This window comes from Protobothrops mucrosquamatus, unplaced genomic scaffold (genome assembly GCF_001527695.2).
Source record: "Protobothrops mucrosquamatus isolate PMUCROS unplaced genomic scaffold, P.Mucros_1.0 scaffold2172, whole genome shotgun sequence".
NCBI classification, from domain to species: Eukaryota; Metazoa; Chordata; class Lepidosauria; order Squamata; family Viperidae; genus Protobothrops; species Protobothrops mucrosquamatus.
Window position 1 is genome coordinate 221,070 of NW_015388266.1, and position 17,821 is coordinate 238,890.

General features: G+C 36.6%; 2 protein-coding genes across 3 annotated transcripts in view; one reads left to right on the plus strand and one right to left on the minus strand.

Moving 5' to 3' along the window:
- Window positions 1–15,018, plus strand: part of PLPP1 (phospholipid phosphatase 1) — a 77,413-nt gene extending 62,395 nt beyond the window's left edge. The window contains exons 4-6 of one of the 2 annotated variants that reach the window (XM_015824260.2): window positions 504–561; window positions 13,571–13,747; window positions 14,165–15,018. In XM_015824260.2, the coding sequence (XP_015679746.1) occupies window positions 504–561; window positions 13,571–13,747; window positions 14,165–14,296 (367 nt within the window). In that variant the 3' untranslated portion in view covers window positions 14,297–15,018. The remainder of the gene's footprint in view (window positions 1–503; window positions 562–13,570; window positions 13,748–14,164) is intronic. The other variant, XM_015824261.2, reaches the window with a different exon arrangement.
- Window positions 14,608–17,821, minus strand: part of MTREX (Mtr4 exosome RNA helicase) — a 38,336-nt gene continuing 35,122 nt past the window's right edge. Inside the window, exons 26-27 of the mRNA XM_015824258.1 lie at window positions 15,104–15,208; window positions 14,608–14,738 (exon numbers count right to left, since the gene is read on the minus strand). Of these exons, the coding sequence (XP_015679744.1) occupies window positions 14,686–14,738; window positions 15,104–15,208 (158 nt within the window). The 3' untranslated portion in view covers window positions 14,608–14,685. The remainder of the gene's footprint in view (window positions 14,739–15,103; window positions 15,209–17,821) is intronic.

Consider the following 17,821-nt stretch of genomic DNA (forward strand, 5'->3'; position numbering starts at 1 on the left):
TGTTTTAATAATGCTGCATCGTTTGTATTGTGGATTACGTACTCTCATAATCTTTTGGGCTGACAAACTGAACTTTTAAGGCAGTACAGAATCAAACAGATAAATGTTAAAGTTATAAAACATTGATCAATATGTAGACAAACATTTTAACTTATTAATTCAAGTGAACATAACTTATTTGGAATAGAAATTACAAATTGTATGTAAACTACAAAGACACTGTTATTGCTCTCCTTGCTTCTGTTTGGATATGTTTATATCCCTGGCTTCTCTTTCAAGGACTCAGCTTAGCATTTTTCTTCACAATTTTCCGGTAAGGAAAATATGAGAAATAGTAACTTGTCCAAAGTTAATGAGTGTATTTTGCCAAATTCAAATTTTGCATCTCAAATGTGAAAAAAATCTGCTACATTTGCTCTGCATTTTCTTTTCCTTTTTTAAATAAAGGAACAGATTCTTGTATATTAAAAAAAATAACAAATGCATTTATTCTTATTTTTCAGACTGTCATTTTATTCTGGACATTCATCATTCTCCATGTATTGCATGCTGTTTCTAGCAGTAAGTATATGTATTTTTAGCAGCTGGTTATGATGTTTAAAAAGTTTGAGGTGGAAATATTTGCTGCATCAGCAGAATTTCTTTTGGGCAATTTGTGCAAGGGAAGCATTAAATAAAAGTGATTTGGGGCTGGAATGGGGGTGTTTGGAATGCTTGGTCAATACCTCCCCGCAGACTTCAATTGAATTAACAGGATATTTTCAAGCCAGATGAACAAGTAGATTGGAGAATAAATTTGGAATATTTTTTTTTAAGTCCATCAGTTAAAAAGAAATACTCTTTTCTTTTACGTAGTACTCTAATTGGAATTTCTTTAGGCACAATTACATCTGTATTATTTATATTCAGTCTTGCATTAAAATGCTGCTGAAAGACTTGATTTCTTGTCTTCTTGCACCAGCTATCTCTTGGAACATTCTTGGAAAGAATATTGACTGACCAAGTGGATTTCTCTTATCCTGCCTCTCAGAAAATCTCTCTTTAGCTATAATTGATTATATCCAAAACTGTTTAAGAAAATTAAGTTTTGGGGAACCTTTTATCCATATAGGTTGTATTATAGCTGCAAGCTTGATTGGAATCCCTTAAATGAGACAGGCAATTGGAAGATGGAGATGTTTATGTTTGTGTGCTTGTTCGTTTACTTGTGGGCTTATCTGTCCCCAGCTGCTTTGGTAGGGTAGGCATAGTCCAGGTCCCCACAGTGTAGTTGTGTTGCCTGATGGATCCTTTGAAGTGTGCCTTCTCTGTGATGGTGCCTGACTTGTGGAACAGTCATCTGCTGGAGAAATGGATGGCCTTAATCCTATTGACTTTTGGAAAAATGATGAAACCTGACTTTTCCCCTAGGATTGGGGCCGGGATGTTGATGAAGCTGAGATAGAGGATGAATACAAGTTTTATTGAGGCCTCAATGATGTTTAGTGTTTTAAATGGTCTTTTTAGTGTACTGTGTTTTTATTCTGCACATTGCTTAGCGTTCTCTCTAGTAGAGCAGTTATCTAATTTTGTTTAATAAAATAATAAATGAGAGTTTATTTTGCATGTCACAAAACAAATCCAAATCTTGTTTGTAATCTGCAAAGTCTCCTGGTAGTTGACCATAGTAAGATACTCAAAAAGGACATACATTAAAATGTCCATGGTAAAATAGGAATAACTAGAGAGAGAGAGAGAAAAACATAAGTTATTCTTGAATGCTCATCGCAAGAGATTTGTTTTAATTAAGGCCGAAAAAATTCAGTGGGATGGGATGGGGAACTAACTTAGATTCTGGAAGGAGGCTGACCCATAAAAGCCTATAGGCAGGTCTACCTTCCCTTTCTGAGAGTGAGAATCACCAGCACCTTCTCCCAGAAAACACACCTGTCAAGCAAATCACTCTGGCTGGAGAAGATTAGCCTGCAAATCCATAGGTACTAAGCCTTCTCCTCATAGGTGTTTTCTGCACCTATGCCCTTGTTATTTGGATTAGAAAGTGATGCTCTTGTCTGACACTTGGGAAGAGAAAGTATCTTGCTATCACTTACTTTGGTCCTACTTCTCATGCCATCCCAAGCAAATTATCTCTGAGAAAATGCAGCCTCCCCCCCCCAAAAGGAGGCTTGTTTGGTAGGGTCGTGCAACTTAAAAGTGAACTCAAGTGCAGAAAGATGAATTACTTCCAATGATTTTTATCTGATAGAATGGACAGATGGAGGGGTTAAAATATGAAGCTGTTAATTGTGCAATCAAAATGCTGCCTCTTTCTAACATGTGTTACGTGCACTATGTATGTGAAAAAGCTTCAGTTGCATAGAGTTGTCATGGCTGCCATTTGACTGTTTTTAATCACCCTCTTGAACAGTTCTGGGTGGAAGTAATCTTTTTTTGGAGTGCTGAGCTGCTTTTTAAATCACATTCAGAACACCCTAAACATATTTTAGAGAAGTAATTCAAGCAAGACTACAGTATTCTTATTTTCAGTAACATTTATTTCAAGATGGTCCTTTGGCCATTATACAACAAACGGGCAGCAACACAATAAACTCTAATCATAAATCTTGAAAGTCAGCAGTACAAAAGTCAATTAAAAACATGTTAAAAATAGTCAATCAATCATTTTAAGCTGATGCTGAAAATAATTCTTTTAGTACTAGGCACTCATCCATTTTTATTATTCACAAAATTCTCATTTCCTTTAGTGGGTCAGAATAACTGGCAAACCTAATTTGTATTTGTCTTGACATTGTTTTTTGTTTCAGTTCAGAGAAATTGCCAATTTGTTTGGAGGGATTAAGCCAATTTATAAAAGGAGAAAATGGTGCTCACATTTTTATTCCTCCAAACTACCATTTCCTAACCTGGCCCCTTTGTTTTGAGTAAACTACAACTAGTCCTGATCATTCGAAGGCAAATAGATAAACCAAGTTGTCTTGATGGGCAAGGCTGGCATGTCACAAAATATTCACCGCTTTGTCTTATTTATGTAATGAAGGTGGGATTTAAAAAATCTGAAGAAATAAATTGAAAATTAATTTTGGTTACAAGATGTCTAACCAATTCCTTTCTAATAAAAGCTGCACTGCCTTAGCTTCATGCTCTTAATTTACAATAAGAATGTTGGATACAAGGTACCCTTAACAGTACATTATAAAGCACCAATGACATACTGAAGTGCATGGGGAAACTCCCCCCCCCCTGCATAAGATGAGTTAGGATCTTGAGAATGTCTTGAGGAATTTCCCTATAGGAACGCTCTCAATTCTTGAATGAGTTGGTTGTATTATCTTATGCTCTAAGGAAGAGTTTGTTCAATTTTGAAGTTCTTTCCTATTAAAGTGTCTTGCCTCTTACAACATACAGATGTACTCTCCATTGGATAGTGCAGAATTTTGTTCCCTTTCAGTCGGCTACATCTGCTAACCTGTTTCAAATGTTCTTTCCAAGCTGCTTCATCCTGCCGCTTGCACGCTTGGCTCCAGCTGTGAGTCTGCTGCTCCTGACTCTCCAGTTCCTCACATGTGGCATTACTCACAGCTTGGATGAATCATAAGCAGACGCTTCAAACTCCAGCCTCTTGAGGACCAAAGGAATCTCACATATGCTAGTGTGACTGACTGTGCACACAGACAAAATCCCAAAGCCAACCCAAAAACTACAGTTGTGCAATCCAGCCACATTGACAACTAGATTGCAGTTCTGAAGAAACTATTGGCACTTCAGACTCTCCTTTTTCCATCAGAGTATTCTCTTCAATGTCTCCTCTTTAAATTCCTTCGGATTGCAAGAAGGTCCACATGCGTTTGGAGCAAGGGTTCATTTGGGCCAGTGTAGTTACTGTCCTCACTGAAGTTTTTGGTCCTTTCTGACCTCCTCTAGCACTACTGTGGGTAGACTTTGACCTGCTCAAAAAGGTGCACACAAACCTATTTTGTAACACAATTTGAAATTCAGCAGCATGTGAATAAACATTTTCCTCTCCTCTCTACAACCTTCACCCCCAAACTCTCTTTTAGAAATTCTTCCAGTCTTCCAGAATATATACAGGCTGCATTTATATGATTCTCTTAACCTGTATTTGCACAAGATGTCAAATGGTAAACTAATCAAATGAGTTGGCTTGCATAGCAGGCTAAGCCATAAAAAAGTTAATTTTAGCCAACTTTATCATATTATGCTTTAGGACAGATATACAAATAAATATGATCATAACTGGTACCATATGCATATTTCTTATCAGGACTCAGCCAATGGCAGAACCTGACTGACCCAATCTGAGTAAGAAGCTAAGCAGAAAAGGGTTTGGTTAATACTTATGGTGAGACCTGTAGGAAATCCAGGGGTTGCAAGCTAGATTGGGAAGAAAGCAATGGCAAATTGCTTCCATATGCCTCCTAAGAAGGCCGCAGTGATGCAGCCACAAGGAATAAAGCCACCTTGCAGAGGTCTGTTACTGCATTTCAGCCCTTGGGCTCAGAAATTAAGTATGATGAGTCCTGCTTAGTCTTTAGATAGAAGACTTCCAAGGACTCCTAGGACAGTAGACTGTGCAATAAAGAGGAAAATGCCCAGAAAAAGACGTTGGCAAAGCACTTCTGTGTAGTTCAAAGAAAACCCCATGGCTGTGTCCATGAAGTCACCAGGAATCAAGCTGGACTCAAAGAAATGTTATCTTTTACTTCTTATAAAATGAAATTCATGTTATGCTGTCTTTAAATTTGTTTATCTGGTAATTTACATACATTCAGAAATTATCAGAATTCATTGGGCAAAGTATTGCTGTTTCTTTTCAGCAATGTTAATAGAGAGAATGCTCAACTTAGAACCAAAATTGGGACAGGAACTGCACAGCAATATGATTATTAAATGGGTTGCATCTGAGTTTTTGACCTTTTTGCCATGGTTGTTAAGCGAATCATTGTGGTCATTAAACAAATCCAACTTCCCACATTGACTTTGCTTGTTGGAAGCCCTCTGAGAAGTCGCAAATGACTTCCCAGAGGAAGTAACTCATGTTACTTGAGACACTGCAGTTGTAGTAAATACATGTCAGTTGCCAAATGCCCAAATTTTGATCACGTGAGCACAAGAATGCTACAATGGTCTTAAGTGTGAGGACTGGTCATAAAATACTTTTTTCAGGGCTGTCATATCTTCAAATAGTTGTTAAATGGCTGTAAGTCAAAGTCTACATAAGACGCTTGTTTGTTTCACAGATATATGGTTTAGGTATTTATTTCAAATTCAAGAATTCTCAAAAGTGATTTATTTATTCCTATTTTACTGCTATAGTCTTAGTAGATGACACTAACAAGCCAGACTTTACCAACTGCATATGCTAAGCAGTGTCAGCTGGGATGGGGGACTGCTTGGGAATTTTAGAGCTCTAACATAGATTGGGAATTAATTTAAAAAGGCCATAAGAAGGCAGTGACAATTTTGTATGACTGTCAGAAAGGCTGCATGGATGCAGTCCCTAGGCATCATATTCAACTTGCAATTTTTACCTTTTTTGGCTTTTCTCAGCTGTAACAGTCCTTGACTGAGCCTGAAGGAAACTTTCAATGAGTCTCTTAAGAGAATGCTATTTTTCTTGCCTCATGAAAGCCAAGGAAATTATTTGACAGAGCAGATAAAGTTAATCCTAACAATTGGCAGGGATTTGAAAATTAGGCATACAAGTCACATAACATCCAAAAGTTAACGTCCCTTGATTTTTACTAGACATGCTTTCTAAGCATACACTTGTAATATATCAACAACTTTGGGTGAAAGAAGAGAGACAGAGAGAAAGAGAAAGAGAAAGGGAGGGAGGGAGAGAGAGAGATCTAGTCTATTTAATCATCAAGTGTTTCCTATTTATTCATCTGTCCAAAATATTGAGGTTTTCTTTTGAGCAGGCAAATGGCTGTTCACAAATGTGCAGAAGTAACTGAATGATTGTTGTTGGAACTACAATCCAGGATCAGATTCATCATCGCTATGATTTTGCAAGGCAGTTCTAACATTCTTTAAATGCAACCATCTTGTTCTAGTAAAGACTCAAAAGGTCGTGATGGAATGTATTTTGAACTTCTAATGGAAGTCCAAAGTTACAAAAAGGTAGATCATGAAAGCAATTATTTAAAGGGTGAAAGTTTTATGCATAGCTTGGATATTTGGTGAGGATGCTTTAATTCAGATTCCTGCACTTGAGAGAGTTAGATTTTACTTTATATTACTCTGTGTAAGATGACACAGAGAGTAGAGTGGGAGGAACAAGGGTTTCCTGCCTGAGTAGGGGGCTGGACTAGAAGACCTCAAAGGTTCCTTCCAACATCACCATCACCATCATCATCATGATCATGATCATCATCATGATCATCATGATCATCATGATCATCATCATCATCATCATCATCATTATTATTATTATTATTATTATTATTATTATTATTATTATTATTATTATTATTATTATTATTATTATTATTATTATTAGAAAGTGATTGTAGTGGAAAGGACATTTACGTGAAAGTCCTACTGAGTGGAACTAGAAATGCTAGAGGAAATGAAAGTGAGATTAGAAGATGCATATCAGGACAGCAGAGAGAATGTATGGTTGGTTGTTGGTTGAAGGATTACAAAACTGAGGAAGTGGTGATCATGGAAGATTCCAAATGTGGGGTCAACAAGAACAGCGGCAATGGCAAGATGCCAACTGGATAGTGTTGTGCCTTAGTGGATCAGCAGGGGTTGTGCATGCATTGCTGGGATTCTTGGGATGAGAGGCTTGGCATCTTTGAAGGCTGTAGCTGCCATGGCAAGGCCTATCAAGGAGCTGTCTGTAAATAAGCAATCATCAGTGCAAGTGACAACTGTGGCAGGAAGGTGGCTATCATTAATAGGTCTCCTGGTATGATACAGTACATTGAGACCAAGGTTGGTCAGTGGAGAAAGAGTGGAATTATGGAGGGAATTCTACTCTCACAATGGTTGGCACTGTTTTATTGAGTATAACAGTGCTGAGCTTTTGACCGTTACTAAATACATTTATATACAGTAGCTAGATGACACGTTTCTGTTTTATTATAACCTATTTCTATTTTAAATTTGTAGCTTTATGTATGCCTTAGTTATAGACAATAATACTGTACTTCTTTTGGTCCTAGAGACATAGGTTACAGTGGTAACAATAGCGACAATAATATTTTGTAATATTCTTTAGCTTGTGTTTTATGTTTGATCCTCCTTTTTTACTTTTAAATCAGTGGTTAATACATTTTAGGTTGGTCTCAACCCAAAGTTTTGAGAGTCATAAAAAAAGTAGTCATTCATTTCTGATTATAAAGTAGCTGTTAAAATTCTTAAGTTTCCCCAGTTTAAAGAAAAATATAAAGGGGGGACATGTAAAAGGAGTGTATGCCCTTTTCTGCTCCCCATGGATTTTGGTTTCCAAAGATGTTGGGTCACCAGCTTTGTGCTGTGATATTCCCAACAATCAGCAGCAAATGTGTATCTGTTGCTGCCTTGTAGTGGTGATGAAGATTTTTTGCAGCCATATGAAGAGTGTTGTTAACAAAATTGTGGGGGAAGAATTTTAGCTGTGTTTTTTCAGGGTGGTGGTGGTGTTGCAAGGCAAGAACAAAAGTTTCCCCCAACTGCTGCTATCTTGAAGAAGAAAACTGAGTCCAACTGCTTTTAAGTGCATGGGGGAGGAGGAAAGCTAGAGATACAATCATGTCCATGTCTTTTTGGCCCTTAGTGAAATGCAGATCTTTAATCTCTTCTGTAATCTCTCTGTGTGGCAATGATTATTACTTAGCAGACATGTGTTAGCTGTATTTTAAGTGCTTGGAACATGTGTAATGATCATTTATTACTACCATCACAGGCTTAAAATGTATCAAATTCATTGTCGCTTGTGGATATATTCTGCCTAATTATTGGTATAAAGCCCATCTATGAGAAATGTATGACATATGTGTCAATGTTACAGATTTGACGTTTTGGCATTTGTATGTGATCTATTTCAACTAGGGTTTCCTTGTATGGAAAAATACTTGAAAAAACTCTGCATATATCTGGCCATGTGCTATTTTTTTTCTATACTCACATCCATCCTCGATGAAGAAACTCAGGTATATATAATGCTCCACATCAACTTCTAAACAAACTTTCCTTGAAATGAGAGGTTGGATACAAGTTATTATTTCTCCAGAACGGCAGGGTCAAAGAATCATTCATTGAGAAGGATACATATCATGGCTTCCTTCAAGGAAGATGGCACAATTCCTCTTCCAAAAAAACAATAAACATTACCTAGATCTAGTCTCCTGTTAGCTCCTTGACCGCTGTGCCCCAAGTAGGGCAAGAACAATGGCGCTCACAGCACAGAGGAGCCTGACCTCAAGGCAATCTCGGATAACCTCACAAGATAGTATGTTTGTCATCTTGACAAGATTCAATGATAACTAAGTGAATCTTTTCCTAGGTAACTCTGCTTTCTGTTATAGTTTGGGGTTTTCACACAATGCTTTCAAAGTCCATCTTATCACATCTTCCTTTTTATGAATAGCATATGCTGTTAACTTCTTTTCTCTTGAACTCTTGAAGAGATGACCTACTGTGATGTTGTTAGCTAAACTGATCTCTGCACAATACTCCTCCCTCTTTAAAGGGCTTTGTAACCTGAAAAACACAATGGGAAAAATTCTCCTCTGGGTAAAATGTTGTTTGATGACAGTTTTCTTACTTTTAATGATTAAAAAATACCAATGTAAAGCCACTTCAAAGAAACTTTGGGTACATTTATTACAGATTAAGAAAACATTGAGTCCTGACTAGTGCATCTCTTCAGAACTAGTGGGGAGCAGTTTTTGAATCAGTTGAGGCTTGCAAATTTCCGTGTAGCAGAGCACCATATTTAAATGTTATCCCTGGTGTCTAGGAGAACCTGCAGCAGGAGGGCCTATTGGTTAAGGCAACAGCAGAAGGCATGGTTTGGCCATTATAGGCTAAGTTTTAGAGGTATATTCTGTGCAGACCTTGGCAGTGGAGAGGCTTTTTCAGCCACTTACTTGTCATATCTTTTGCTTGGCAGACTAGCTCTGCAAAATGGGTTAGCTGACTGGATGTAAATGTCCCCATTGAAAAACTTTCAAAATCTTCTTCTAAAGAAAATTTTAAGGTGGAGTTAGTTCAATCCTTTGCCTACTTTTGGACCAAAGTACAGCCTCTTTTGTGTTTATTGACCAAATCAGTTGACCCTTTTTTGGTGCTACCTTCAAATGTTTAAATATTTTCAAAGAATAGGGTGTGAGATGTGCAAATATTCAACAAAGTCCATACATGAGCCTATAGAAATAAAGGGGTGTGTTTTTGCACGTCAAGAACAGAAAAGAAAACTGAAGAAATTTAAAGAAGGGATTGGTGATCTTTATGAACTGGTTCAGGTATCTAAATTTTTCTTGTTCAGACCAAGTGTTGTTATGCTTGGATCCTTTTTCTTTCTGCTGCTTTCATTACACTGAGGATCATAAACACACACTAACAAACACATGAATAGAATTTAACCCTGTAAAGCAAAACCAGGACTAGGATTCAAAGTGTCCTTTTAGGTGACTTTAAAATGTGGCCTGGGCAACCTTGTACCATTTTGGGGCCCACTTCATTAAATGGCTTCCCTGGGTGATAATGATCTGTTATGAACATCAGTATCTCTTTCCTCTGCTTGCCCTTATAATTGGAAATAGAGATCTTTAGCAATCCTATATAACATATACATAAAACTGCAGAACTGCAACTAAACTATCAGTAAATTCTTATGCACCATCCCTCTATTTCAGCATGGCTTGTATTCAGCAGAATTATTAATCGTAGGTGTCACTGTACAAGATAGGGCTATGAATTAGATGTTCACCTCAGAGTTATAAAATCCCCCGTTTTCTATGGTCTTGGCTTTAAACATGAGCTGCAAGCATCTGATTTATTTTTAGTGTATATGACAAAAAAGAGACTGAAGCTACAATGCAGAGTTTAATGCTTAAAAATTATTTATCTCACAGCCTTTGTTTGAAGTCTGACTCCTGTAGACATACACCTCCTCCTCTATTCTTTCGTTCAGTAGTTCTTTGTAGATATTAAAACAAAACATAATGCGTGGCCTGCATCTTATAAGCTCTTAAGTCAAGATTGTGTGAGATCTTATTGCAGAGTATAATTCCGTGGAGACCTTTAGCAAGAGCAGCATTGTAGTGGAAAATTTTGCTGTGGTGGAGCACATCATAACCAGGCACTAAGAAGAATCTCCCCCCCAAAATAAATAAATAAATCAGTGTGTCCTGTTGAGGCAGCTCTGTATTTACATCCAGAGGATTGCACACAGTCTGTGAATAAAGAACTGGAGAAAATGACTAGAAATAATTACATATTACTCATTTTTGTCAGATCTTCTACAACTATTTAATGGTGATTCCAAAACCCCTTTTAAGTTTGCTGGCTGTGATATTTATAACCTTAGAAGGGAAATGTTTCTCTTCTTGGAAATATATTCAATGGATCTATGGTACTTTTTGAATAGGGAATGTAGTGGAATAAGGGTTGCATTTCATATTTGTAGTAAAGATTATATGTTTAATTATGAGTAAAAGGTTACCTAACTTGCCTAAACATATCTTGATGTAACCTATAGGTGGTCATGACCTACGGGAGGTCATTTTAAATTAATAAAAGAACTTTTAAATGTAGCCTGTAAATGCAACAACATGTAATATAATATAATATAACCACTTTTGGAATAGGATAGAGAAATCGTTCTGTTGTAAATTTATAAACAAGTCATTTGCCTCCATGCTTTTGCTCAGGGCCAGCAAGCGTAGAAATGCTTTGGCACTGATGTCTCCATGACCAGCATCTTTCAAACTCCCACTCTGCTGTAACTATTTAACCCCTCGTACTCCTGCTCCTTCCCTAATATTGGCAGCAACCCAAAAAGCTTGCACAACGTTCATGAAAAATCCATTGGAAACATCCTAATTGCTGAAGAAAATGAAATATAAGTCTTGGTTCACCTCAGTGTATTATTTATACAATTTATATGCCACTCCAATTTAAAAAGATTCTAATGTATTAAGTCATTAGCTACCTAAACGTGCAATAATTTCCACCTTGAAACACCTAATGGAATTCAATTAACAGCTTCTGAGAGATGTGGAACTTGATGGTAACATGAATATGACTGCAAATTACTTATTGCAGATAAAGGAAAGAGTACAGAATCTTTTCAGTTTAATACAATATCTTGTGTAAATGTTAAAAAAAAAAGACTTGGAAGCTTTAGGACGAGTTTGTAAATTTTCTAATCTACAAATTGGCACGAATGGCATATAGATTTTGGAATAGAGAATAAAAATATTTTCCATTTCCCTCAATATAGAGATCTGATCTCAGAGGAACTCTATGGTCATCCTACCTCTTGCCCATACTCTCAGGCTTCGGGGCTTTTATGATAGACCCAGAAAGGGATGTGCCCTGAAAAATCACAGATATGCTGGACCCAACCCCTTCCAACCTTAAAAGAATCGCATATCACTTAATTTGCCTCAAGTCGTAAATGTATTTAATTTTTTTTATTTCCTCATTAATCACTTTAACTTCTGAAGAGAGATAGTGCAGCAAATGCTGTTTCTCCTTTATTTCTGCCTGGAGCCTGGCAAAAACCCTGAGCAACTTAGTGCCCCTAACATATGGAAATAAAATCCATGAATAAACATTAAAGCCACGTTTCCTGTTTTGCCATCTCAGTTGTTCAGAGTCCTGCTTTATGAAACCATTTCTACTTCAGGGAGGTTCAAACACCACATTTTAATCATTCATTCAATTTTGACATATTGGCAAGTAGGATGAAATCCTACCAGTTACCACCTAGATCCCAGGCACTCAACCGGTTTTGTGTTTGAGCCACAAGTTTCTAAATGACTGTCTTAAGGTTCCACCTTTTCTCCCACTCATAACCACATATACCACCTTCCCTCCTACATGTGTAATGTCGCTCTGCCAACTATAGCAATTGCTTGTGTGTGGAAACCATGTTAGCCAAGTAAAGCATTTTTCAATGTCTTCATTGGAATTCCTAAACTGGAAAAAAAGGATGAATGCCAGCCTGCTTTTTTTAGACCACCAGAATTACTCCTGGCTCTAGTTCTCATTGGAAATAAATGGTTTACATTAGTGTAACGGTTAGAGTCACAAAAAAGGTCTAGAGAAAACTGTTTGGTTTGGAACACTACTATGCAATTTTACTATGTTGGACTTCATACCTGCCTTAGTGTCAAAACTCCTGCATTCATCTTTGAAGAATATGTCTGCAGAATGTCTTAAACTTCAATCATAGAAACATTTAAGAAAGCCAGACCAAGTACAGCTTCAATCTATGAAAAACTTACCTGGTTATTTAAAAATTGCTACATATACCGGTAGCATTAAAATTCAGTCTTTTTATAGCAGACTGACACAGATGAGTACCAAAAGGGTGATGTAATCACTAGTTTCAGAAACTTAAGTCTGTGTATGTGTATTCATTCAGATAGATCTAATGTTTCTAGCAGGAAGGCAGCTTTTCATGTTTATCTTTGGAAGCACACATGCTTTTTGCCGTTCAGTTCGTAGCACGTGTGACTTTACACAATGGTTTGCTTCTGTTAGTATTTTTCGTGGCCATGACCCAGGACACCGTATAATTATTTGTTGAATAGTTATAGTGTATGGGAATAAATTACCTGCCAATATTTTTGTGCTCCTCGATGGATATTAAGGAACTAGGGTCTGAAAGGTCAATTCTAGGCCACAGTGAATATTGCTTGGTAAGAAGGAGCATTTTTGTGACCATCCTGAAAAAAAGTGGAAGCGCCTTCAGAAAAATGCCATCTCTGGTTCTAGTCATTACTGCTACTGGTCATTACTGCTACTATTTTGTGATTAATATTCCCATACTCTAAGACAGGGGTAGTCAACCTTGGCTCTTTTATGACTCGTGGACTTCAATTTCCAGAATTCCTGAGCCAGCTTAGCTGGCTCAGGAATTCTGGGAGTTGAAGTCCACGAGTCATAAAAGAGCCAAGGTTGACTACCCCTGCTCTAAGATAACTATTAGACACCTCAGAATACTTGCAAGATGTTTTTCACAGTGACTGTCAAGTGATTGTGGCATTGACTATTTCCTTATTCAGAAGACAACCATGACATCTGTAACTTATTACTGAACACCATACCACTTTGAATTTAAAAATGGGCAACATTTTATATATACATACATATATATATATATACAGGCTGATAGAAAGGATGTCTGTAAAAATATTAAGCACAATACTGAATATGAAGAAGCAGCACCTCAAGTTGCCTTTACGCTTATCTTAGCAAGGTGATCTATTTGCCTTCTGCGATGCCAATACTATATCCATTACTATCCATTAGGTGATTGTATTTTCTACACAAAATATTTAACTTTTGACAGATCTTGCTGAAAGTGTGCCTTTTTGGGTTTTAGCTTTATCTTCAGGCCAGAATGAAAGGTGACTGGGCAAGACTTTTGCGTCCTACAGTCCAGTTTGGACTTATTGCTGCATCCATTTATGTGGGCCTCTCCCGTGTTTCTGATTACAAACATCACTGGAGCGACGTGTTGACTGGACTCATCCAGGGAGCACTGATAGCAACCCTTATCGTAAGTCTGTAACAATTTTTTGATCATTTCCCTTTTTAAATAAGCTAATTTGACTTAAGCCTTTCTGGGTTTTTTTTTTTTTTCAACTGAAATAAATCGCAAAGGGGCTTTCATATATTTAAACTGCCAGTTTCATGTGTCATAGGTTCACTGCAATGGGAAAAAGATGACATGAAGTTTTGCATTTCCATTTGCCAATACTGGAGAACAAAGCAGCCTTTTACCAGATTTCACTATCCCACTTATCATTTTCTTTCCTCCCTACCTGCTCTGTAAATCAATTGTTGGGTGTCAGCCATAACTTCTAGAGAAAGACTTCTAGTTCGAGTATACCCAGTGGCTGATGTGTACAGAAGGACGGTTAACAATAATGTAAGTACTGTTCTTTCTGCTGACACAATTATTGTGTCCCTACAGGTTGTATATGTCTCAGATTTCTTCAAAGAGAGAGGCCGTACATTTAAACAGAAGGAGGAAGAAGATTCACATACAACTCTACATGAGACACCTACCAACGGAAATCACTATGGCAGTAATCACCAGCCATGATATGTTCAAGAGCTATTATCCTGTGGAATCTCCTCCTATTTAACAGGAAAATTTCACAAATATTTCTGGTCTATGTAAAAAAGAAATAAATGCCTTTTGAAGGGACTGCTGCTGCTATACCTCTTAAGTGCTCACTTTACATGTATATAGTTAACAACAATGTATTTAAAAACCTCAAATTTCTATTGGTTCAAGCTTATGCTTTATAACACAGTATCCTGACTATTTTTTAATTAAAATAATATGTAATACTTATTACAAACAGCAATGGAATACATTTAAAATAAGAATCTGTCTTGCTTGGGAAGAGGAAGCACTGGTAATTTTAGTAGCTCTTTTTTGGAGTAACTGCTGCAGAATGAAGGCTGTTCAGACACCACACATTCTTCTTATAGATAAAGACTTGCAGCAAACACAATGTCTCTCTTGATTTTTGTAATTCCTGTTGAGAATAAAAGAAGAATATATCCAACGTTAATGACATAATTGTAGTCACATACTACTTACTTGCTCATGATAATAAGATCTAGTAAAATAAAACTAAAAAGTCCAGTGCTGACTTTTCAAAATATCTTATTTTCTCCCAATTTCCATGTCAAGATATTGTACAACTATTTTGATTGTTAGGGAAACATTAGCAGACTCTTAGATAACCTCTCCCCCTTCAAACTCAGCAACAGCAGATTATAACGGGCATGTTCAGTTCAAATGGAATACTTTGGCTTATGGCCAAGCAATTTTAAACTGCTTGTAAATATATTCTACATTTTAAGATGCACATATTTATATAATATTGTACATACAAACCTTCTGCAAATTTGTTTTCCAGTTCTGTATTTCCAATGGCCTTTGCTGCTTGGCACATCTGTCTAAGCAGTTCTTCTAGCCTCCTCATACATCGAATTATGCTACCTGAATGAGGAAATATACAGATAAAAATGGGTAGATAGATATTCATGTTAGTCATTTTCTGCAAAGTAATGGGGCCCTGCCCTTTCTATGAAGTAAATAGAATAGGACTGTTGCTTCTATTATGGTGGGTTTTTTTGTGGAGCTGTATGTAAAAAGCAAGCTCATTCATTCAATTCTCTTTATCTGAAGCAAAGAGAAGGAGTGTAACAAAATGTTTAAAAATGGCTCTGAAATCCACAGGATTATTTCCTTTATGTACGATGGGCTTTGGCTAACCATCCCTGAAATTCATGCTTAATATGGGGGCCTTGTGGTCTTTGGGGCATCCCAAGACATCCCTCCCTTTGTCACTCTGTGCTTTGGGAAGGAAATACAAGAGATTTCATGTATTATATTTTAGCCTTAGCATATGTCACAAATTTATTGTGAATGCAGATCATTTAAAAAAGAGAACCCAGAATCTACCTATCTCCCTCCTGTATGTTTTTATATTCTGCAATGACACCTGATGAAAAGTATGTCTTGTTTCAAATGTTCTGGGAAACTTGTGAGCTGGAACTGTAAAAGTAACCTGGGTGGGTATAGATTAAGGCAGGGGATAGATTTTTTGTTATTGATGAGAATTTGAAGAAAGTAGGCCTATAATGAACAATTTCATCAATTTGAAAGATTAAATGTTATTGCTTGATTAAAAATCTAGCAACTCTTTTAAAAAGTCATCTGGAGTCAGTTATCAAAAAGAAACAAATCTGAGCCACAAGAGCTTGGGACACTGACCTCTTCGGTACTTTGAGCAAACTTATTATTTCAAAAAAGAAATAATTCCTGCTGAAAAGATTTGATATGAAAAAACTATAAAGAATATGTTGACATCTAGGGAATCTTTCTTGTGGTCATATCATAGAGCAAGTATTACATCAAATCAGGCGCCAAATGAATTCCATTTGCCAAGATATTCAGTGAGCATGTGCCCTCTGAACCTGCCGCTTGTATTTTCCCTCCAAATTGACAAATGTGTCACTAAAACTTTGCTTCAATGTACTTTGCTGTGACAGAAAAGTGCCTTTCAGTATTACTGTTCATGTTTGGAAGCATTTTTGTTTGCTTATCTGATATCTGGAAATAAATATTTGCAATTTTAATGGGATTTAACAAAAAAAAAGTTATGCTGCCATTGTCAGTGCCTTGTTTATGTTTTACATAATTTTCTACCTTAACAATGGAAATTGCTATTGTGGGCAGCTTAACAGAATGTAATCATCCCACCCTGCCCAGTGTTGAACTTCAACAAATCTAGCCCCTTGTGCAAGTCTGGTCTCCCATTTAAAAATCAACAGTTTGCTTACTGGAAAATCTTTTATCGCATGGGAAACAAAAGAGGACACTTTTATATAGCATTTATAAATGCAACTTTCACAAAATTGCCTGCCTGCTTCACTGCAACCAATAAAATGCATACCTAACAAAAGTAACTTCAGGCCTCTTTTATTTTTCTCTCCTGGCATTCTTGTCTCTCAATGAATGGCATAGTGGTGGGTGGAGGATGGACAGAATGGAAGACTTACTTATATCTAATCTCACTTTTTCCTGATTTATAAAGAGGTTGTAGATGCTAACAATCTCATTATAAGAAACATACTTTTTTCGCTTGAAATAATGATTTAAACAGCTCACAAGATCTTTCGAATTTACAGAAACTTAGGGGTCCCTTAATATTTTAAGGAAATAATCTCATTCTCAAAAATGAAGATGTTATAACTACTCTTGTTTGTGAGTAAAGCAAAGACTCCCTACAAAAACAACAACTGTCAACTTGGGAAAAGGGGTCTCAAACAAGCACATGTACAAGAAAGGAAGAAAGCCTCCTATTCTTGGGTTCGGTGCAGTCACACCAAATTTCAATCCACACTCAAGAGAACTTCTTTCTAAATCACATTTACCAAATACATAGAATTTGTCCACCACTGTGTTATTACCCTGCAAAGCCCTTTGGATGTCAAGTTATTTTTGCAAAGAAATCCTTTGACATTTACTCAGGCTGCAACTGGTTTCAAAGCAACTGTTGTCAAAGCAAACAATACGCTCAATATTTGCAGTGATTGCTAATGCTTGGGAAGGGGGTGGGGGAAAGTAAAGAAATACAGTTTTTATACAATCAAGGTTTTAAAAACTAAATGGCCAATAGGGCAATTTGTTTATTTATTCATTCAATTACATTCTGTTTTTCCAGTGAGCACTTAAACCAATTAACAATTTAAAAAAAGATTTAAAACCAAATATTAGTCTGCAGTACACACACTTAAGTTCAGTGTAAAAAACTTCTAAAGTTGAATGAGGGATGTAGTACATGCAATACCACATATTTTTCACAACTCTTTGATTCAGAACCCTCAAGCAGAAATTTCAATGGAAGACCTGAAAGTTTTTCAACCCCATCATTCTATTTGATTCCTCTATTATTGGCAATTCTCCCTCTTCCCCTACCCGAAAACTATGGTTTGCTGGGTGTATTCAGGTACAAATGTAATAATACATAGGGTTGTTGTGTTTTTTTTTAAAAAAAAAAAATACTCATGAAAATTTGTAATGGAATTGAGAAAAAAGAAACTAATT